At 39.5% G+C, this 24,328-nt stretch overlaps 1 protein-coding gene across 1 annotated transcript; it reads left to right on the forward strand.

Moving 5' to 3' along the window:
- Positions 1-609: 609 nt before the first annotated feature.
- Positions 610-24,328, forward strand: kcnj5 (potassium inwardly rectifying channel subfamily J member 5). The gene is made up of 4 exons (XM_004543938.3): positions 610-884; positions 10,738-10,817; positions 12,942-13,815; positions 22,180-24,328. The coding sequence occupies exons 2-4, from the start codon at positions 10,755-10,757 to the stop codon at positions 22,563-22,565; spliced, it is 1,323 nt and encodes a 440-aa protein (XP_004543995.1). The 5' UTR covers positions 610-884; positions 10,738-10,754; the 3' UTR covers positions 22,566-24,328.

The raw sequence follows: 24,328 nt of genomic DNA on the forward strand, positions 1-24,328 counted from the left end.
CTATAGTTTCAGTTTGTTTATACAGGCATCCTTTATTCTACGTTAGGTGCTAGTGTGTGACTTGAAAACTGAACTTCTAGGTCCAAAGGGTCCTTTTCACTCTTTTTAGCACCTCCTTCACCTCTGTCTCGTATGTTTTGGTTCTTTTTTCCCTTTTCAGCTCTTATTTGTCTTGCTCCAGCTATTTTTTGTATGAGATCTCTTTTCACTGTTTCTACTTTTTTATGACTCTCTCAACCCCTCAGGGTGTTTTTTCAACTGCAGTTCTAGAGCAATTGATTATACCACACTACTGTACATGACTGCTCTTTCCCTGTCTGCAGCCAAACACACACACACACATACACCACCCTCATCTGACTTTGCCTCCCTCTCACTGTACTTGACTTTTCTGAGTCTATTTCTCTCTGCCTATGCAGCAGATAAAAAAGGAACCATGTGGTAGATGTATACACATACACACACACTGAAACTGATGCTCAGTGCAAACAGGCATAAACACATACACTCCAATAAAGGACAAATCCCGAGAGACGGAGAGTACAATCTCAGTCGAAGTGAGAAGACAGGAACAGGAAAAATAGACAGGAAAAAAAAACACATGCATATTAACATCCTTCCCATCTCCTCTCGCATCCACTCTACCTCTAGCTCTCTCTCTCTCACTCCCTCTTTCCCTCACACACAAGCACAGACAGACCCCCCTCTCACACAGGAGTAGATAGAGAGTGGTGAAGAGCAGAAGGAGCTGGGTGGCAGGAGGGAGGCAGGAGGGCTGTTGTTTATTGAACAAAGCCAGGAAAGGAGCGTGCAGTCCTGGGAAGAAGAGCCGCTGTGAAATGCCTCGAAGGGAGCCCGCCAGCTACTCCTGCAGAGACCTGAAGGTAAGCGTCGTTCACCGCCGATGGAGGAGGGAAAAAAAAGCAGAGGAAGAGACAGGGAGAGGAAGGCAAAAGAGGAGAGGGGAGGTTTTTAAAGCCATTGATGCATGATACGACCGTGGCACCTCGTCCAAGCTGTCTTCTCTCAGTTTGACTGCGAATGGCATAGCATGACAGCATTATTTGTTTGAGAATTGACAAATAAAAAAAGTGTGCATTACTACAAGGAGAAATCCAAAACTGTGAGAATCCAATATCCACTATTTAGAAACAGCGAATGCAATGGCCGATTGAAAGAGAACATGTAAGCTAATTCAAGAGGAAGAGACCGGGAAAAGAAAAATGTTTATGGTACTTCAGCAATAACCTTTATCACCACATCTTGCACTCCCCCCCCTTTACCCCCACCCCAATCCTATGTCACTGCAGTGATATATAGATCATCACTATGCATCCCCTCATTGCAGGGGGCAGGGTAATCAAAAAGGCATTGAATATCTCTGACGCAAGCAGAGAAAAGCCTGTCAACGCTTCTACTGTTTGTGCCTATTTGGGCTCCGTGCTGTAGTTCTCTCAGTACAATGCAGGAGTTTTACAAGCGCAGCAGCGAACCTAAAGTGAACGTGCATCTGTGTGTTACTGTAAGTGTGACTGTGCGCGCGTGTGTGTAGAGGAGGGGGTCTCGCACGTCCAACATGCAGCGCAGCATGTTTGGGCTTTGCATGTTTCTTTTTTTACATTCTATAAAAGTTGGAGATGAAGCAAAGGACACTGGGTCATGATAGCTGCTGGTATGAATATTGCAGACTGCATCAAAAGTGTTAAGAGAAAATAATTCCTCTTTTCTGGCCTGGAGATTATACAGCTGCTCGCTTTAATGTCTCATGCACCCCACTTTTTTTCCCCAACCTCCCTTACTGTATGGCGGACTCTCTGGGAGACACATCTCAAGAGTTGCTGCTGTAAAACTTTGATGACATTGCAGCGGGCTTAATGGTCACATTAATTGATCTCTAAAGCTCCTGTCTGTCCTGGTATCGTCTCATCAAGGCACATCGGGAAGACGGTGTCAAGGCAATGTGCAGACTCGATCATGATTTTTTAATGTGGAGGAATACTAAAGCCGATGCTCTGATCATTAACCACATTTTTACACATCACTCAAACTCAAACCCAGAAAAAGGGAAAGCCCGGGGTGATATCCTAATGCCGAAATTTGCAACAAAAACCTGCTTATTTGCCACACTCGATGTTACTTTTAATCACTGCAATTCACCGTGACCCTTCTCGCATCTGCTTGAACAGTGATTTGCTATTTCAAGGCTGCAGATGGAAAGTGTGAACTGCTGTGATGTAATGCTTTTTGATAGATAGGCCTTTGACCTCATAGGGCTATCATTGCAACTGTAATTCATGGCTGTGCACCTCATTTCCCCCTCCTACTAAGCCCGTGTTCAGATCTCCCTAACAAGTGGACAAAACAGGGCAAAGGGCAGGAATAATGCTCAGCAGGATCTAAAGAGACTCTCAAAAGACAAGACAGTGTGAATAATTAATTGGATGTGTTTATTTTGTTAAGACTGTGTGTCTCAAGGGGATGGGGAGAAAACCACATCCGCGATTCTCTAATACCACAGTGGCACATTTGTGTCAAGAGATTAGCCAGCCGTGAAGATTTTGTCTGTCTTTCTTTTGCTTTTTGCATCTTTTCTTTTCTTTTTTTTTTTAGTATCACACACCCTGGAAAATGTGCATCCATCTCCGAGTGCAGCTCAGAATTACAGTATCTTATTTTTTTATAGATCTACATAAAGATGCCTTGTTTATGCAGCCCTACTGAACTAGTTGCCATCTATAAATTCTCCTTCAGTTTTAGCTTGTGCTCTTGATAAACTACTGTCTATAATTCAAAGCCCCGCCACTCTGTGAGCTGTACATGCAAGCAATCTGATGCTTGTGTTACTTGCAAGAGACAGATGTGCTGAATACAATTTCTTAAATAATCTAGTCTTTCCCTCAGGAAGATCAATCACTCTGTTTATGTGCTCGTAAATCTGCAACCAATGGAAATCGGTGCTTGTCCACTGTATGTTAAAGTGGCACCTACAATGCTTATGTAGCAGATTTATAACATGGCACACTCTCTGCTTCTGCCACAACTTCACAGAGCGTGCGTTTTCTCTATAGTCTCATCACACATAAAGTTGATAGAGTGCATGAGACTGCTGCTGCTGCTGCTCCAGCCTACACACAACACAAATAAACCTTCACCCTGTGTTTGGTAATGAGATGACTGCTTCAGGGATCACTGCTTTGTGTCATGGTTGTCTTTTTGTCCAGCACACCTATACTAACATAAAAAACATTAAAGCATGTCTACACTTCTACATATACCTAGGGTTACCCATCATGAATGGGAAAAAAACAGCTTTAGGGATCTTGTAGCTTGATGCAGTGTTGTTCTGTACGTGGGTAATTGCCAAGAAATCTTTTAAAAATTGTTGGATGTTTCAGGACACTTTGCTCTGAACATCCCTCAGTGAGCTTTCTAGTAACATATGCTGTCCAGGTGGTGTGAGAGGATTAAAAACTAATGCTGCAAAGCTACCTCTTTAACAACAGGACTGTAAAATGTACTCTGTCACTGGCTACATTTTAAAAAATGTGAAAAATTGTCACATTTGCAGGTTAAGTGGACATGTTCATGATGGGCCGCGCTCCTTTCTGTTAGCAGCAGGTTATTGCTTGCACTATCCTTTATTTACTATGTTAAGGGAGAATGCTTACACTATGCACATGGCTGCCTTTGTCAGGCATTGCAGTCTGTAGGAGATGTGCATTGATGTCTCATATCCAGTGGATAACATTTCAAGCCAGGCCAGTTAGCTAAATCACACAAGGGCAATTGCATTGTGGGACATTTACATGGTGCATGTACTTGTAAATATCTGTCTTCAGACATGCTGGCAGAATTGGATGTTGTTTAGTTTGAAATGCACCAGTCTGCTATTTTGTTTGGCCAGTATAACAAATGCCCATCAATATCATTTGCAGACACAATGACAGCTTGACTAAATTCGATCCATATTGTGTAACCATGTTTTTTTCCTTTCTCTTTTCGTAAGAACAATGCGCATTAATCAGCATTGTGATAAATACAGCTTTTTATACAGAAGAGCACATACTGCTGATGCACATACTTAATTTTGAGCACTCGAAAAAAAATTACAATAATAACGTCAAAAAGGATGAAAATGTAAATACACCTCGGATCTGTTCTATCGGATCAGAGTGATTTTTATCAGGTTTTATGCACGGGATGTGAGCATCCATCACCAAGAGGAAGATGATGGATCTGCAAAGTCTCCGTACATTTACCATTCATTAGCAGAGATGCAAGAGCAACGTGCTGCACGGTTAAGGCCTATGGAGTGACACCATGTTCTTTTTTAATTTGACATCTTTTGAAAGAATGTTTTCAAGATTGCTCTGCTTTTTTGCTTCGACACCAACTTGCTTCACATTTATGCAGATTGGACTCACTCACAGCATGTCATCTGCTGTCAGAAACAGAGGTTTGAGCTTTCCGCTGAAGGACACGTCAGCAAAAAACTGAGCAGAGACCTTGTTACTCTGCTGCTATACCCAACATACCGGAATAAGGTTTGGGTTTGTTTTGTTTTTTGTTTTTTAACATGCAACTGACAGACCCTAATCTCATTTCATTCTGACTTAGTATGTGCTGACTATGGAGAAGGAGCATCCTCAAAGGGACAAGCACGGGGACACAGTGAAGCATGTTATGAATTCTGATCCAGATCATGACCTTTGGCTCTTCCACCATTCTCCATGTGCTGCCCGGCTCTGCAGCCCCACCCCTACCATGCTTGTGGCCTCACTTCACCTCATCTTCCCCTCCTGTTCTGTCCTCTACAGTTAGATGAGGCAGAGGATTAATAAGCGAGTACACTAAGACTGATTTTGGATGCAGAGAATTTGTATCAGTGGGTCCAATTTATAGACTGCACAGAAGAAGTTAGGGGGTGTTAGGGAGCATATCCACCTCTCTGCCTCACACATCTCACTTCTGTTTCCATCACGTCTCTCACACTTCAGGCCAGCATGGTTGAAGAGGGTGCGATTTGGCTCCAGTAGGTGTTGGGTTTTAATCCCATCGACTGCCACGTCAGCAGCAATGTGAAATGGCCATCACTTTTTCTTTTGTAAAGGTGCTCATCTTAGTGGAAGACTGACATTTTTGGCTTTGGTGAATTTTTTGTAAAAACTGTACAGTAGTGAAAAGACTCAATCAAGGAAGGTGTGATGCAAAGGATGTGTGTGTGAGAGAGTGGGATGAATCATTAGGAAAATTATTTCTCCAGTGTGAATGGAATGTCTTGGTGCAGCAGTGTCACTCCGGAGAAGGTCATTCGAAGGAAGGGCACAACTGGATACACTCAGCTCACTATCGGGCATAATGGGAAAATGGTACATGGTAAGTTGGTAAGTTCGTGTGTGTGCGTGTGTGTGTTTGCAGAGCCTGGAGACAAACTAGCTGGGGACATTTTTAGTCATTTGACCTGCCCGACCTCAAAGTGTCATAAGTGAGCAGAGATAGGGATGAAGCCATGTTATTTTATGGGCCAGTCTTAGCCTTGGATAATCATGACAGGTCCAGTAACCATGACTGAAGGGAGGAGTGGAGAAGCGTGGACAGTCAAGCAAATACAAAGCTCTTGTGCTCCTGTAGAAAGACTCTACCAGTGCAGATATCTTTACCATGCAGGGACTGGTAAACCTAAATCTAGCTGACGTCTTAATGTCTTAAGATAATCCTAAAAACATCTTCACAAAATTAGCAACATCTGCCTTTCTTCTCTTTTTATTCTATTTTTTCTTATTCTTCATCCTCAGCCTGTGTTTTTATTTATTTTTCTCACTATCAGCACCATTTGTCTTTCTTTTTTTGATGAAACAACAGAAAACACTCATCCATGAGCTCAAAATCTATGGATGAGATCCTCCAATAGTCCTGTTTTTACCGTTGAACTAAGGGATACTGCTGTGTTTGCTGCAAATCTTGCTGCCATTTGTAACCCTGTCATGCTCAGCAGAAAGGTCAATGAGGAATGGTGAAATGAAGCACCACTGTCAGGTAAAAGTCTAGTGTGAAGTCACTAAAAATGCATGCTGTTTTATTTGTATTAAAAATACTGCAGATTTTATCTTTTATTTTGGATCCTGAAAGTTATTCCTGACTGGGGCGAGCGTCAGCATTTCCAAAATAAGCACAATTGCAAAGCTTTCAGACAGGAAATAAGGAAAGCACAATCGATAATCTCCACATAATGTGAAATAAAGAAGAAATTGGGGGATTACTGAACCAAACAGTTGATCAAGTAAGAATTATAATTCAGGATTGGATCTGATTCAAGGGCTTTATTTGCATGTTGGTGATTAGTATTGATGTGAACCTCTCTTAGCTCAGTTACAAGCTCGCTCTTACTTCACAAAGCTGACAATACAAGTTTCTGAAGTTCAGGAAAATATAGGAAATTAAATCACAAAGCAAATTCTATTCAGTACCAGTCAGCCCCTGAGGGGAAATTATAGTGCTTGCTACAGGTTAGACGGAGAACAAAGCACATTTTGCTGCGCTCTGTATGGATAATTGTTTATAGCATGCGGTGTCAGCAAATAAGGGAAATATATGTAGTGTAGATATCCCTTAGGAGGCAAGTTGCCTGGTTTACTAGTACCTCTTGGCTTTAAACACAATAGATGAGTGCTCTTGTTATCAGGACACAAACACAATTCAACCAAAGCATCCTGTCACTCTTCGGGTAACAAGATAAATGCTTGTTACCCTCTTAAAGCACTGAGATAAAACACCCCAGCTGGTATCCATTTCGAACACTTCTCATTCGGGCTTGTTGAATCTGCAACTGCGAGCAGACACTGCAATTACAGCCTTTCTGAAAGCGCACACGGGTCTGGAGTTCACAAATCTCTGGGGAATCATATTTAATTCATGGGAGAACCTAAAAAAAACGAGTCAGAAAGTGAGACCTTGCAACCCCTGCAATGTATTCAGCAAGTTATGCTGAAAGCTTTGTGCGCACCTCTGCTGTCTGTCTGTCTGTCTGTCTGTGTTTTCTCTGCTCAGATGCCTGTCACGTCACTCTGCCCTTTGCTTTGGACGAACATTGTCAACACTACATTCCTGTGTGGATCTGGTTTGTGACGTGGTCCTCTCACTTCCCCTGTGCTCGCTTTTGTATTCCCTCCCCTCGTTTGTCAGTGATCAAATAAAGTAACATCAAAGACAGATGGCAAAGAAATGTCAGGTGTTGTTAAGGTCAAGAACGAGCCACAAAGGTAATTTACTGTTCCTTTGCTTGGTTACTTTCAAGGCCCCGTGTATCCCTTGTTCTTTGAGCAAATTAAAAGTATCTGATTTTCAAATAACACCCAGGGGCTCTATAAATTAATTGCCTCTTTTGGGGCTCCAAAGGTGTAGTAAGATTGCTTCCAAAACTAGGGCTTCATCTGAAACCCCACATACACACCACTTCCCTCTAAAATTATAGTAGTGGCAGTAATTAAATCCCACATCATTCAGGAGACGTTCAAAGTGTTCCCTTTCTACTTTCCCTGTCACTTTGGACCTCACACAACAGATGTTTAAAAATACCTGTTTTGTAATACAACTCAACAGCAGAGGAAAAGCTCTTTAAAACCGCATCACACTGCACCGGAGGCTGTCACAGCACATCACCTACTGGCTTCAGTTGTGCTAAAAACAACCACAAAGAAAATATGTATGCTCATTTTATATTGGAATGAATGTAAAGGGAAGGAAACAGCTGAAGGTGCTTATTTCTCTGCCACTAACTGATTAAGAGAATAATCATTAAATTTAATGGGCAGGATGATGAATAGAGTGAAAGCAGTGTTCGGGGTTTTTTGTTGTTGTTGTTTCGTTTTTTATCGAGAGAGCGGTGTGTGCGAGTGGGTACACACAGTCACAAGAACTGGCAACGATGGCGATGAGGAGCCTGCTCTTTGGGAAAATGACATCATTAAAATAAAAATGTGCAGCTGAGCCTCATCATCCAGGCAAATTGGTCAGCATTGGGCACTGGGTCACCTCCAGCGTGATGAGGTCAGCTAATCCCTTACTTAGGTCTTGTTTGGTGGTTATAGTCAAATATTTAATATTTACTTCATGAGTCTGAACTGGAAATAAAATTAAGCGAGCACATCAGGGTTGTTCAGGTGCTGACTTTTGCCCTCACGTCCTCCATTTGTGTGCATTATTTTGTGCATGAAATGATGCACAAATGATTTGCTTTGTCAAACCTAGTTTACAAGAAACTGAATTCATGGAAATGCTCAGCCTCACAGCTGATATCCTCAGTGTGGTTAGGTTTATGTAACAAATGCTCACATCCTGTCTTGTGATTCAGTCTTGACCTCAAATGTTCCCTGCGCTGTGTATACCAAAACATAACCGTGAAAAAATATTCATGCTTGACTTGCTACATGCAGATAGTGCATTGCCAGTACAGTTATTGGTAAAACATGCAAACTACACTGTCAGCAAACATTTTGGCACGTTCAGTGCTCTAGTTTGGCAGTGTGCTGTGTTCATTAACTAGCAGCGTGCGGCCATGATGCTAGCTCTTCTTGGCGGTGATCACCTACAGCAGTTTTTTGAGCTAAATACTAATAAATACATATGGCTGTGTTCTCACTGATTAAAGCTCAACTCAATGTCATTCAAGAAACCAGTTTGAGGTGACTGGAGTTTTGTGGCACCAGAAGATGGGTGCACTGTGGTCATAAAGGGATAACAGGATCAGCAACAATACTCAGATGGGCTGCATTACTTAACTGGTACAACTAGACGCATTTTCTAATTTTGATGACATAATTGGGACCTGTGTGGTCTTCTGCTGCTGTAGCCAATCTGCTTCATGTTGTGCATTCAGAGACGCTCTTCTCCATAACTTAATTGTAATGAGTGTTTGGTTTGTTTGTTTTTTTGCTTTGTTTTTCAGTTGTTGTTGTCTCCCTGTCAGCATTTGGTCATTCTCCACTGACCTCTACTATCAGCAAGACATTTTATGCCAGTGAACTGCCACTAACTGGATATTTTATGTGTTTTACTGACCAATATAAAAACAAAAAGGTCAGGAAAAATGGGAAAAATCCTAGCAGGTCAGCAGCTGTCTCACGTTCAGATTCACATAAATCACCTTTCTTCCTCATTTCTGACACAGTTAGAACTTTAGCTGAATGTCTGGGCCATGTCTGCATTCCTAAATACATTGAGCTGCTGTCTTGTGATTTGTTGGTTAGATATTTGGGTTAACAAGCAGTTAAACAGGGGTAAAAAATAAAGACATTTTGTGCCTTTATATTTTGAATATCTTTTGTTTTCTTCAAAAATAAGCTTACTTTTGCTTCTACGCAGCAAAGTCAAGCTGCCATAACAGTAATTTCCCCCCACAAGTACATCCCTGGAAATGCCTACATGAAAGAAATCTTTATATAGACTTTTGAAAAAATATATTGCAACAATTACAACTGCAATGGCTTGACCTTTTTTAACCTTATAGCTTTCTGTGATCTCTTAATATACCATCTGGCAAACCCTGACATAATGACAAATTCATGCGATTTCAAAGCCATTCATCCATTTTCTGCTTATCTGAGTTCTGGTCTTGGAGAAGCAGTCTGAGCAGAGACACACCTTCTTTCTATGCAGCCACAGGCCAGATGAGACATGAGCTCCTAAGTGTATCCTCTTCAGGCCAAGTGTTTTGGGTGCTCAAAACACCTCGCCTTAAGAAGTGTCCAGGAAGCGTGCTGTTGCCCAAATTGTCTTCTTTCAATGTGCCATCTCTATTCTGAGTACTTCCTGAATTACTGAGATCCAAGAGTGAACCTAGAAACCATTTGAAGTTTGTTTTATTGAGTCTATTTTGTAAAACAGTGCACTTTCATGGGTGATGTTATTCTTTCATTTTCTACCTATATGTTGTAGGCGTGGTTTAATTCAGTTTTAATTAGATTTTATTTATATAGTGCCAAACCACAACAACAGTTGTCTCAAGGTACTTTATGTTGCAAGGTAAAGACCCTGCCAGAGATTAATAATAACTAATGATTAAATTCAGAATGGTGTAAAAACACAGTTAGTGGGGGGAAGAAAAAAAAGAGTGAAGAAGAAACAACAAATCAACACTCACTCAACTCACCTCTCATTCTCACCAGTCCACCTCTTAATTTCAAGCTGGACCCTCATCCCTCCTTTGAACCAGGCCTGAGATACTTTATTGGTGCAACAACTCCTTCCCAGTCTGGAACCTACCATTTTTTTTTAGCTTAAAACCACTGCCTCAGATCTGGAGGTGCTAAGGAAAACTGCCGCAGTGTAAGCTGGAGGTCAACAATCCACAAAAAGCAGAGTCGAGATCCTGTGAACATAAACCAGACAGCTTTAAACCACTGGCTGCGCCTACAAATCCTGTCTGCAAAAGTTATGACCAACATATTTTCCAAAGCACCCAAATCTTGCTACAGTTGCACACGGACCAAATCAGCTTCAGTAATGGATGCAACTAAATGCAATGTGTTCACGCAATACCTGTATCTGTTATGCAATACCTAGGGGTTGAAATGTAAAAAGCCTGAGATTGTACCTACAATGCAGTATGTACTCTTTCAGTAACATAGCTATGACCTTTTATTGTTTGTCGCATTGGTTTATTTAAAAAAAAACAAATGACCATTCTGGAAATATGTTTAGTATAACAAATCCCATGAAGCACTTTTTCATTTTCGACAGGTTAGCTCCAGCTGAGGATGGCAGGAGATTCCCGAGTCCTAATGGACCACAACATGGAGATAGGCGTCACCCCTGCACAGGTATTCGCACAGTACACACACTGTATTTTGCCCAATCTGTATTACTTTATATTTAAACAACTGGGAGAGATTAACTGTGAAATACTAGAGAAACTATATGAGAGAGTGGAGGTGAGACCTCGTTTTTGGGAAAGCAGGGGTAGAAAAATAGATGAGAGATATATAGAGAGAAGATAAGAATGAATAATATGGAAAGCTCTGACATTGAAAACAAAGCATTGTGGAAAGCATTATGGAAATGCTTAAGAACTTAAGAATTTATCTACCCTATAAAGTAGATATGCTGTAGAATTATTGAATAGATAAAATAAGTACTATGAACATGAATTAAGGCTACCAAAGTGTAATTTTTTTAGTAGTTTAAATAAGTGTTTAATTCAGTTTACCTGGCAGTGAAGATAATGACCAAAAAAACAGCCATCCCAAATAACTAGTGGAGTTGTTATCCATCCTGAATTCCCAAGCTGATTGAAACTTATGCAGCTTACTCAACCTTGTCTGGCGAGGCTCAGTGAGAGAAAACTCCCAGTACTTACTAGTGCCAAACAGAGACAGCTAATGAATTTGTTTTAAGGGCCATCACCCCCAGGGACAGTATTGACTACAAAGGCTGGAGTTTGGGCAGCACTAGCTGTGATGTCTTCATCTATCACTCAATTAACCCAGCTCAAAGAGTGGAAATGAAAAGGCCTGTTTTGGCTGTCTTTCATTGAAAACCTCTGTAGTAGCGTTTAACAACTCGAGAAAACACGGCCATACGTCAAGTCATCTTGTCAGTAGAGAAGAAACGCTTAAAGCATTACCTTAAAAAGCGGTGTGCCGACTGCATTCTGCATGACTGTTTGATGCATTTTCCCTGACTATGGTCTGTAATAAGGAACCGCATTGACATTTAGTGAACGCACGGTCATCAAGCCACTAATTGCAATGCAGATCAATAAGAATAGTCTTTCAATTCTTCTTTTTCAAAATGGTCCTTAAAAACTGATTACATTAAATCTATATCTAGAAAATCAATAGTATATAGATGTGACCTAGCACAGCTGCAGTTAAAAAGCAGCTGACACAGTAAAACGATTTGAAAATTAAAATAAAAATCCGGCAGGTTTTATTTTTCAGGCATTACAATCAAAGGCACCAAAAAGGACACTGTTTGTGGCTCACACTGTGCTGTTCTCCAACTAAACTACGATAATGATCATCCCTATGATGGATGCAACTTCCCTGTTGATGAACGTGTGGCTGTGGGGAGAAATGGTTTGCAGGTGTAAGATTAGCAGAAAGAGACACAATCGTTGTCTCGTCTTGACACAATCATTTCATTTACCAACTGAGATCTGACAGCGTCAATGTCTCAATAAAGAGTCCCTGTGCTTTTCTGAAAGGTCCCTTAAAACATTGTCTTTGGTGTATGTTGGTCTTTTATGTATTTATTTGTGTAAGAGGGAGGCCAAAAAAACATTTTTTTTTCCAAATCATGTTTGAATTTATAGCTACATTGTGAAGCATTGCCTTTTCTAACCATAAATAAACTCAACAAAATATGATATTATAATATGATATTATAATAATGCCTACAAGTGTAAGGTGATTCTTTAGTTATACATCAGTTTTTTTAGGGTCTTTTAAAGGGTCTTTTAAAGGATGGTGGTAGATCTGTTCTTATCCGAGGTTGCAAATGTTCCATAGAGTGCAAAAGAACACAAGGGACAGGGAGGAAGGCAGGGCACAGTTGTGGAGCCAGATTGCCTCGCTGGAGCTGGGCCAACATAGACAAAGGCTTGAGTGTCCTTGTGTTCTTGTTGTGTCCTTACTCTCTGTTTCTTTTTTGCCCTCTGTGTATACATAGACATCTACAAAGTGACTTTGTAACGGCTCTTAATTTGATTTGCCTCGCTTATCTTCTCTCCCTCACCTCTAGTGTGGCTTAGCAAAACCTGATAGAAAATCCCATACTGCAGTGATAGTTAACACATACATCTTCCAGCACACTATGCCTAACAAATTCTTCAGAGCAAATCAATGCGGGTAAAATATCTCTCTAATTCTGTCTTTTCATGCCTAATTTCTTTGACCGTTTTTCTTTTCCTTACTTTAGCACTCTGTCTTTTTTCTTTCACATAGGTGAAGAAGCTTCCCAAACATTTGAGGGAGCCTCAGATCTCTACAGAGCGAACCCACCTGATAGCCGACCCAGTGAAGAAGCCACGTCAGCGCTACGTGCAAAAGGATGGTAAATGCAACGTTCATCATGGAAACGTGCAAGAGACCTACCGTTACCTCAGTGACTTGTTCACTACGCTGGTGGACCTACGCTGGCGTCTTAGTTTCTTTATTTTCACACTGGTCTATGTAGTCAACTGGCTCTTCTTTGGGTTTCTTTGGTGGCTGATCGCACTCATCCGTGGGGATCTAGTGCATGGTGACGAGGAGGGCTGGACCCCCTGTGTGGAGAACCTTAATAGTTTTGTCTCAGCCTTCCTCTTCTCCATTGAAACGGAGACCACCATTGGGTATGGTTATCGTGTAATTACCGAAAAATGCCCTGAAGGTATTATACTACTTTTGGTGCAGGCCATCTTGGGTTCCATTGTCAATGCCATGATGGTGGGCTGCATGTTTGTTAAGATTTCACAGCCAAAGAACCGTGCTGAGACCCTCATGTTCTCACACAACGCTGTCATATCGGTGCGAGATAACAAGATGTGCCTGATGTTTCGGGTGGGCGACCTGAGGAACTCTCACATTGTGGAGGCATCGATTCGAGCAAAGCTGATCCGCTCACAGCAGACCAAAGAGGGGGAGTTCATCCCGCTCAACCAGACTGACATCAACATTGGCTTTGACACAGGGGATGACCGGCTGTTCTTGGTCTCACCACTCATCATCTCTCATGAAATAAATGAGAAGAGCCCCTTCTGGGAAATGTCCCTGGCGCAAATGGAAAAGGAGGAGTTCGAGATTGTGGTTATTCTTGAGGGAATGGTGGAGGCCACAGGTATGAAGGGGGTAAGATTATCAGGAAGGGGTAAAGGAAGTATGGGAGGGCATACAAATGAGGATAAGTCAATAAAAAAAGCGATGAGGAAATGTTGCAAGCAGTGAGCTAGGATGGATTAATGGATGGAGAGGCGAAAGAGGAAAGGTGAGCCTGCCAGTAAGCGCTGCTTACTGGAAATGATGGAAAGACAGAGATACTAATTAAAACCTAATAATAATGCATTAAAAAATAGAAGACATTTTTTTATATCTTTCCTATTCTATATATCTTTCCTATTCTATATATCTTTCCTATTCTATATGGGTCAGTTTAGAGTCAATAAATTGTTTGAAATGTATATTTTCTTAATTCCACAACAGTTGTTGACTGTTCTTTTATTTAATCTTTAACTGCAAAACTAAATATTTCTTCCTTCAACCGAGGCAGACAAATAAACTCTAAAACCTCTTTACAAATGTTTATCTGTACCGGCATCTCTACTGTTGCTACTTCAAAGTTTTGCCTTTGATACTGTTTATTTTCAATTCAATGAAGCGTACCTACCTGCAATGTTGGCGTGTGTTTTTGGTAAAAACCAAGCAGTCCTGAAAAGTGCTGCAGGCTGGTTACATTAATGGCGCAGAGATGACCAGGTGTATCTGTAAAGTTCCAGAAAGTATTTCCCAGCATAAAACTGCAGTCAAGACCACAAGTTCAACACAAGTCATTTGTCAATCTAACTTGTTCCTGTGGCTAAATCAAGTATTGTTTATATGCCTAACCTGCATTTTTTTAATGGCCTTTGTTGAAGGACTTATTACAATATACTCATTTTAAATTAATTGAATTATACATGCTACTAATTTACTTTACTGGATTGCATCATACTTCACATGAGTAAAGGAGACACACAGTGATTAGCGGTCTGATGATGCCACAGTTGGCTTTTTGAAAATTCTAACAAACCATCAAATGACCTAATATGACCAGACACAGCTTTGCATTCGTGTGAACATTTCTGCTCTATTTCATCTTATTTATTTATTTATTTCCTTTTTCCTGCAAAGCACCAGCAGTCATCCCACTTCCTGCTCACACTGCTTGATACTTGACTCAGGCATTAAATCACCTTTCGCTTCACCGGCAGAGACCATGGCATCATGCAGGGGTTATGTCGTCACTGTCCTTGACCGCTAGGCAACAAACTAATCTGACCATCCACCAGCCCTCCCCCACTTCCTTTTTTGTATGTGAGACTTTCATTCTGTGCGTGAGAAAGAACACAGTGACAGACAGAAAGCTACCTCAGGCCCAGGCTTTACGTGTCGTTAATAAAAAGTCATTAATAAACAAAATATCCTGCGTACGACCTCACGTGGATGTCGTCACGTATATTTTGGAAGCGATACATACGTGGGTGGTGAAACTGGCTTCATGCTCTCGCAGCCATTACTTGTTAGCTGTGTAGCCTGTGGTGTGCAGCATAATGGTGAGTAAGGCTCTGGAAATCACTTACAAGAGGTGCTTCCACATTATTTGTTTGTTGTTGTTTTTTGTTTTTTTAAAAAAAAGCAAAACACAAACATGACATATTAAACCAAATTTTGCTTTTCAAGTGTAATTGCAATAACAAAGCGGCTCTCTGAAATAAAAGCAGCTTATGATACACTTCACAGTTAGTCAACTTAAAATCGTGGGAAAATGTCACGATACAATAACCGAGTCTAATGAGTATAAGATGAGTAAAATTATGCAATCATGTTCACACTTTTTATTCCAAATTTAAATTGGAGTTTAAAATAAAGTTTAAACTGAATGAGATTCTTACACAAGACTTTGGATCACTTTAGCTGATGCAACAAAAGCTATCAATTTCATATTTAATTGAAAGCAAGGAATGGTTTTACTTTAATAAAAACAAACAAAAAAATAGGCCACCCCTGCTTCCCTCACTCCCTTTTCTATAAAGTCTTAATGGGAATTACTTATTAATACTTATTATTATTATTATTAGTAGTAGTAGTAGTAGTAGTAGTAGTACTTATTAGTACTTATTAATACTTTTTTAATAATACTATTTAATAAAAATAATAAAACCTTTTTTAAAAAGTTTTATGACACCTATTTGAAAATTCCAAAGTGGTAATGTTGTGATTTGATTGAAAAACTTTCCTACATATCCATAGATGTAGATACTAACGAGCCTGTTAAATGCTATATAAGTGATAAGTGCTTATGGAGAAGTCCAGCACAACAGGATAGTCTTTCTCCCACATAAAATGAGGTCATCGCACCAGCTATTTTGCTGCAAAGAGCAGAGATCCAAACTTCCCTGGTCAACAGCACAAACACCTCTGCCCTGTTGTAAAGGGGGGACAATGAGGTACAATCAAGTTTTTATGAAAGTACGCCATATGTAGGCAAATAACATTGCCGTGCAGTCAGCTATGAGAAGAGCACACAGAGACTGTGTGCAAAGTGCAAATAAATGATTCAGTCTTCTTTCATTAATTGGCATGCAGACTCAAACATGCAATCCATATTGTATTAACTCAATTAACAAATATCCATCTATCTTTCTCAAAATAGCCATACCCGACATGAGAATACTGGTGCCTTGGTTTGAGCTTTTATGCTGCAACACAGCATGAGAGAGAAGTCATTCAATGATTGCAAACAGCAATTTGCTGACCCTCCTTTGCAGTGGAGGTTTTAGTTATCTTAATAACAATAATAATGATGTAAAATTCGTCTTTCTTTTTTTCTTTTTTTTCCTTTTTCTTTTACAAAATGTTGTGGTGTAACAAACAGGACGCTGTTGGTGTCTTGACTGATTTTGGGAAAATATCCCTTTACAAAGTTGCACTTTTGAGGAAAGTCTCTTCTCAATTACATCACAGTCCAGTGCAATTCAATAATCCATTTTGGAGGGTGGCTTCTTTAATGAGAATCAAAACACTGGAATGAATCCTGTGGCCAAGAATTATGGAAATGTGGGGCAACATTTATTAAAAACATGGGAGCAAATTGTATTACATGTGCATGCACTACGTTTTATGCACTCAATTTAGTAAAGTGTGCCTTGCTTGTAATTTCCTCATTGGCTGCACTCTGGCTGTGACTTTGAGTCAGACTCTAGATTTAAGATGTACGGTCACAGTAAAAAGAAAGTACACCCTCTTTAAATTCTAAAGTTTTACATATTGGGATATGATAAGAAATAATAACAGTGCCTTAGATGAACTGCAAAGCAGGAAATATATATTACACAGTTTATTCAAACAAAACAATGGCCAAAATTCTGAAACACTTTAATATAAAAGGTACACCCTTGATGTTTCCATATAAACTCAGAGAATAAGTAGCAGCTAGATGCTCCTAATTAAATGCACTTGATAAAGTGATCATCAGCAAGTGTGTACCTAAAAGGTAGAGCTTTAGGTATTTGTCAGGTCTGAAACACTCAGTTTAAAACAATGTTTGGAGGAAACACATTCAATTGAGTTAGATTTTCCTTATATAGCACCAAATTAAAACAACAGTGGCCTCAAGGCGATTCAGATTGTAAGGTAATGGCCCTGCGACAATACAGCAATGATCCTAAATCTAGTCAATTTGGCATAAAGTTGATCATCTCCTGTGAGAAAGATCATTCACAAGTGGAAAGCATTCAAGACAGCTGCCAATCTTCCCAAGAGTAGATATCCCAATAAATTAATTCCAAGGTCAGATTGTGCAAGGCTCAAAGAAACTGAAAAAAGAAGAGCAAGTTGTTTGGATATAATGCATAGCACCATGTTGGTAAAAACCAAACACAACATATCCACACGTACACCTTATACCAACTGTAATGCATGGTGGTGTAGGGCTAATGATATGGGCTTTTTTTGCATTCATAGTCCCTGAGCACCTTGCAGTCATTGAGTAGACCATGAACTGTACTGCATACCGAAGTATTTTAGAGGTAAATGTGAGTCAGTCTGTCCTACAGTGAAAGCTTGCCCCAAACTGAGTGATGCAACAGGACAATGAACCCAAGTAGAAAGAATCAAACAGAATGGCTGAAAAAGAAAAGACCTAAACCTGACTGAAATCCTGTGGCAGGAACTTAAGAAAGCTGAGCATAAATGCAGGCCCACAAACCTTGATGAACTGATACACCTTTATAAAGAAGAGTGGGTCAAAACTCCTCCACAGCTATGTAAGAGATAAAGTCATACAGCATCTTCACTCACAAAACGCTCACTGCGGTACTTTAAAACAATAAAGCCACTAGAGGTTTGTTGTCAGCAACATACAGCAGATGCAGTTTTGATGTTTTATATTAGGAAACTAAAACTGTACGTGACCATGCTTCATTCTATTTAGTACTTGCTGTGATGGATGCCCAGTCATATACACTATGTTGCTAACAACAAACTTTGCTGTCATTATGAGAAGTGTTTCTAAACTGAACTGAACATAGTATGTTTGTCCCCTGTGTCCTTCACAATATTTATATATAAAATAAACCCTCTTTTATGCCAGTTCTCAGAATACAGAAAGAATATTGCATCATCATCATTGTTGCTTGTGAAAACAACGGTGTCTGCACTGCTGTTTTTTGTTTTATACTTTGCAAGAAAATTCATAAAACCGATATCTGCAGCAGGACCCACAAATATGATTTCAAATGGTGAAAAGAGAGACAAATGAAAAGAAAAAAAGTGAATATGACTGTAGGCTGCCAGAATTAATATAAAGCAAACAATCTTTTCAAACACTGAGATGGGGCCATTAAAGTTTAATACAAACAATAACTAAGCTTAGAATGACATTTCAGGAGTCATTACTTATTTATTTTTTTATTTAGTTAGTTGGTTGGTTTTCATTGTTTATGTTTATTTGTTTGTTTGTTTGGTCATCATTTGTGATTCTTTGATAGAGGCTGATTCTTGATTTACAATACAAAGCCTGCAGCCTATGTATCAGCAGTTAAGTTCATTAGAGCATGTTTAATAGCAGATTTTCAGATTGAAGAAGGATGGTCGATTGTCTCGAGGTTTTTGCCTCGGCCCACAAACAAAAAGTAGAAAGAAAGTCACAAGATAAGCCCTCAGCATCTTTGTTCATCAGAGGACACGTGTGTACTGACAGGAACCCTTGAGGGCAAAAACAAAAGAGTCAAGACACATGGTCAAGTTACAACCTTCAACTTGACCTTTACAATTTAACTTTTTTGATGATACTGTTTATATGGTTTATCCGTTAGCAAGATTACTACAACTATTTGCATGATGGACACATTGGTAGTAAACAAAATCACCTAGAAGAGACTAATACATTATGTGTCAATGATGTTCTAGGCTCTATCACTGTCACTTACTGTAAGGATATGTCAAGTTCAACAAATCGTTTCCACCTGGATTTCAAGTCATGGTATGCTCACAGGTCATGATCTTTTTCCATGACGGCAGTTTTCCATGGTAGCCTTTTTCCTTTGGAAAAGAATCTGTTCCATTTTCCAGCAGGCATGATACCATGAGACTTAAAGTTGCACCTCCAAATGGAAACCAATGAAATATATGGTTTCCATTTGGAAAATCTTTTTTTTTAAATTCACCCTGATTACTACATTTGTGCGGCATTGTTTTGGAGGAAATGTACTCGTTGCACTCACTGTATGGATGAAACAAATCTGAGTCCTCTTTACAAGCTGTAGAAATCTCCAGATACTGCTTCTGCAGAAGTGACCAAATTATCCTAAAAGAAACATCAGTTGTTTTTTTTACTGTATATTTATAATGTATCACAATGAAATTTACAATAACAATCTACACATGGCTATCAGGAGGGTCTTTGTTTATTAAAATGGCTAATAAACAAGGGGGGGGGGGGGGGGAGTACTATCTGATCACAACAATAGGGACTAAATTAATTCATTAGCAAAATACTGTAATTATATCTGTGAAGTCTCTATCTTCCACGAGGCCAATATAAAGTCAAATATTGTTTTGTGACAGTCATGACAAAGCCTGTGCACCACTACATGCCAACAGGAGAAGGTACTAAGGATCTTCATTGAACAGCTTAATGGATTTAGACTACTAAACTAGGGCTTTAAAACAAACACATCAAATACTATTTCAACAACCTTAAAATACACTATAGAATCTCTTGTCATTAGGAACTGAAAGATGCTATATTTCACAAGTTAAATGTGGAAAGTAGGCCACTCATATCCAGAGGGAAAGCTGAAGAAAATGTGCAAAAGCCTCTCCTCTCACACTAGATACCATATCAGTTTCATCCCATGCTTGATGTTTTTGGGGATGTTACATACATACAGATTATTTATTTCAAAGGTTATCGATGGAAAGTCAGATGTTTGCAGTTTAAAGTGATATACAGCTACATATCGAGCGTGTGAATGATTGCTCCAGCTTGGAAAGTTGTGGCAGTGATTATTTTGTGGCTATTTTAAAAGCTGTAAGTCTTATTAGCTAATTGACGCAGACTTTTCAAAGCTGCTGATATAAAAACAGACAGAATACTGAGAAGTGGGAAAACTTACTTTGCTGTCAGAAGTTTATATGCATTCACTGTGGGCACGAATGCCATGGTAATTTGGGGTTTTAATGATTTCTTTGAACTGTTCTTTGTTCCTGGGTGGAATGATTGTACAGCACACATCTTTATTGAAAAACAAATTGCGTGGACAGGTTTCCATACAATTTGGAATTCTTTGTTCCATGCAAGGACAAAAGCACATCCATACAGACCCAAATCTATACAAACACTTGAAGGTTATATAATGCCTTTTAACTTGATAAGCCTTAGGCATATTGAGTAAACAACTGCAGATTCCAAGAGCAGTATTTCAAACAAATCTATGTAAATATAAGTTATTTGGGTATGGCACCCCTTTGCCAAGACGTAAAAGAAGAGCCAAACTGTCACAAAGAAATGGTTAGGATGTTCATAAGCCCAACTGAGCCCAACTTTATATGATTAAATATTGAAATGCTTCATTTTAAAATTGCTTTAAAGTTATCAATGAGGAGGTATGGTGAAATACTGTTTTATTATTTTTTCCTCAATAAAAAAAATGCAGTGGTTTCTGATGCTAGCTGCTATTTAGCTTTAGGTCATATTTAATTTATTAACAAGAACGTATTAACTGCACCACTAACTTTCTGCAGCTCACATTTTTAAGGCTATTTCACACCAGCTACCTACACTGGAAGAAAAACACAGTTATAACTAATGACAACGATAGCAAGAGTTCGACTTAGGTTAGCCAGTTTTCTCAGCCCTACAAATGATATGTAAACATGAGCAGACATTTGCACTTGTCATAAAATAAAACATGCAAAGGGACTTTTACAGTTGCACTGCTTCAGAAGCTGTGCCACACATCCACCATGTATAATAACAAGACCATGTATGTAGCTCATCAAAAAGGAATGCTATTTAGTTGGAGATTAAGTATCGGAATTTCACGAGTCGGACCACGCCTCCATACTGCTCCTTCTGGTTCTCATCTATATAGGTTCCCCCAGTCCTACAAGCTGTTCAATCTTGTTTACGTGCCCTACCGTCCCTCCCCTTTTCAATTCTTCCTCTTCAGTCCCCTTCGAGGCCTTCCCCAAACCACAGCTCAATTCATGTCCAAGCCATTCGCCTTTACCTACTAAAACGCTGTCAAACATAAAATGAGGACGTTATTTATATATTGTTAGTGTTACCAGTTACACTTTTGCAAGCAGAAATGCTGTTATAAAATATATTGTGAATGCTGCCTCCCAAGTCTTATACTTACACCAAGCTTTTATTGTTGCTATTTGAGTAACACACCTGTGTTAAGCCACAGTGTTAAACCATACTTTAATACTTTACTGAGCAAAAGCTACAAACATGCAATTAACATGTGCCTTTAGCATTTAAATGAATCAATGCGTAGTTGTTTTGCCTTTTGACTATCAAAGCATGTGCACACACAATATTGGCATGTGACGTGTACTATTTTTATTCAGATTTGCTTACTATTAAAACACAACTAATGGAATATATACAGTCTTTTTTATGTGTAAACTCAACAAACTAGCCAAATACTTCAGTGTTTAAAAAAATACTCTAGTTATATGATTGGAGACTGATGATAGGAGTGTAGAGAAAACAGTATGCACGTCTTTGCTGTTCTTTTGTAACCATGAATAATTAACTGATGCTCTTTCTCCCTATGCCTCTTTCTATGTCATTGTGTGCTTACCTATCCACTCTGGTTGTGTGTGTTTGGCTCTCTGGTTTCTCATGTATGGACCCCTCGGACTGTCGTGTGTGCTCTTTGATTTTGTGTGAATGTTTGTGTGTGTACATACACCTGTCTTTACCTTTTGGCAGGGATGACGTGTCAGGCAAGAAGTTCGTACCTGGACACTGAGGTCCTGTGGGGTTACCGCTTCACTCCAGTGCTATCCTTAGAGAAGGGCTTCTACGAGGTAGATTACAATAATTTCCACGATGTCTATGAGACCAACACACCCACCTGCAGCGCCAAGGAGATGGCGGCTAAACTTCGCGAGGAGCCGTTATTGCCACAGCTTTCCCTCCTCAGCCCTGAACCCAAAATGCATACGTTTGACCCCCTAAACCGACTGTCACAGCAGGATCCACTGAGCCAAGATGAGGAGATTGAAGAGAGGGTTTCAGGGGGTGACAGAGGGGAGACCAATGGCTCAGCCGCTGCTTTAGAGGAGCTCCCACTTGCTGACAGACTGTCTGACTGATGGGTTTGACAGCTAAAAGCCCAGAAAACTTTGGATAAAGACATATGACATTATATGGTTTCATTTGGTCAATGGCCGGCTTGGTCCTTTGCAGCACTCAGAGATAAAAGACATATCTCCCACCACCAACTCATGCAATATTCCTCTACTAGAGTGTCAATCTATAGTATAGATTGGTTTTGTAGACAAATAGTCCACATACAGAGAAACACATGTACAGTATCTATATCTACACTTACAGGTGGGGGGGTTCAGATTGTGTTTTTATATACAATAATGACCACTTACTGCTATAACTCTGACAGTTCAAGTTGTATAATGTAAACTTGAGCGGAAACTGGTAGCCATGACAGCTTACCATGGGCTTATTATGAATCCAGTATTCTCATTTTAGAGTGTGTTAATTCAGCTTCGTTAAAGCATAATCTCATAACTCAGCTCGTGTGTCTGACTGCAGCTTCTGTGTGGTAATGGAACCTTGTTATCTGCAATTTTTTTGATTTAATATAGGAGATTATTATCCTTTCTCTGTCACTGTTGTTCTTCTGCGTCAGAAATCTCACTCACCTAGAAGGAAAGAGTCTTCAAGTATGCACAAACAAATAAGAACATTATGAAGGCAATGTGTGCCGGCAACCACAATCCAGTGTTATTTTCTTTGATCGCACTTTTTCTCACGTCTGTGCTGTCTCTCGTTATAGATGTCTAATTCTGTCCTCGACACACTGGGAGCCTTGACCCAAAACAAACCAGCTAGTACCTCATTTTCTACCCATTTTCAGGTTTTTAAACTAAGAATAACAACAAGGCAAATGCTGGCAAAACTGCATAAATGTGCTACGGTATGGTTGGTTAAAGATTTAATTCACCTGTCCACTGCAGCAAATGAAGCTTTCATTTCAAGCCCCTGGTACATAAAGCACAATTTCTTTATAAAGGGGACTCCACACTGACCTACCCTACCCTCCCACCTAGCCACCGCCACTGGCTAATGCATGTCAGTTCTAGTTAAAACTAACATCCAGATATAGCTTTCAACACTTATATGTAATGTTCAAGCTCAAATCCTATTTGAAATGCTCTTGATTTTTATATATGACAATTTCAAATGCTCCTCAAGCAAAATGTAATATTCCATGTATCCTTTTTATGTTTTTTTTTTGTTTGTTTTAAAAGCTTACAGATAATCAACCTTGATATTTTCAGCTGCATTAAAGCTAAATATACTAAAGATATAAACAGGATGTCTTATTTCGTGACTTTAGCATCTGGCTAACTTATTGCTGTTCTTTTTTTCCCCCTTTGAAGGTCACCCTCAGCTTTTGCCCTATAATCTGGCACTTTTTTAGTGAGCACACACATTCAGTCTGCAAATTCACCACCATCACACAAGCCCTAGATGTTTCACATTATATACTTTATGGTCCTTTAAACTTTAGACTTGTCCTTGAAGGTCACTTGAGCTTGCATGGATGAGGTAACAGGAAAAACAGGGTATTTTCTAGTCAGCCAAATTATACATTAATTAATTCTACATTCATTCTACAGTATACTGTCACATGATGTGCAATTTTAAAATCACCAAAAGAAAACCCCCCATTTTTTGGGTAATTTCTTTTATTTAATTTGATGCCTTTTTTTAAAAATGATTTTCACTATGACATTTTGGCACCTTAGTATATTTATCATTCAAGTGAGGTCATTTTTTTCATTCCTTGAATGTCATCTGTTTTCTGTGTGTTCTTGTGGGAATAAACATAATA

The sequence above is a fragment of the Maylandia zebra genome, linkage group LG14 (genome assembly GCF_041146795.1).
Source record: "Maylandia zebra isolate NMK-2024a linkage group LG14, Mzebra_GT3a, whole genome shotgun sequence".
Lineage (NCBI taxonomy): Eukaryota > Metazoa > Chordata > Actinopteri > Cichliformes > Cichlidae > Maylandia > Maylandia zebra.

What these genes read in the sequence shown, in the direction of transcription:
- kcnj5 (XM_004543938.3), top strand. Translation starts at nt 10,755, where the DNA reads ATGGCAGGAGATTCCCGAGTCCTAATGGACCACAACATGGAGATAGGC. An exon ending in TAGGCGTCACCCCTGCACAG is followed by an intron (nt 10,818 to 12,941) that starts GTATTCGCACAG and finishes TCTTTCACATAG; the next exon opens with GTGAAGAAGCTTCCCAAACA. An exon ending in GGGAATGGTGGAGGCCACAG is followed by an intron (nt 13,816 to 22,179) that starts GTATGAAGGGGG and finishes ACCTTTTGGCAG; the next exon opens with GGATGACGTGTCAGGCAAGA.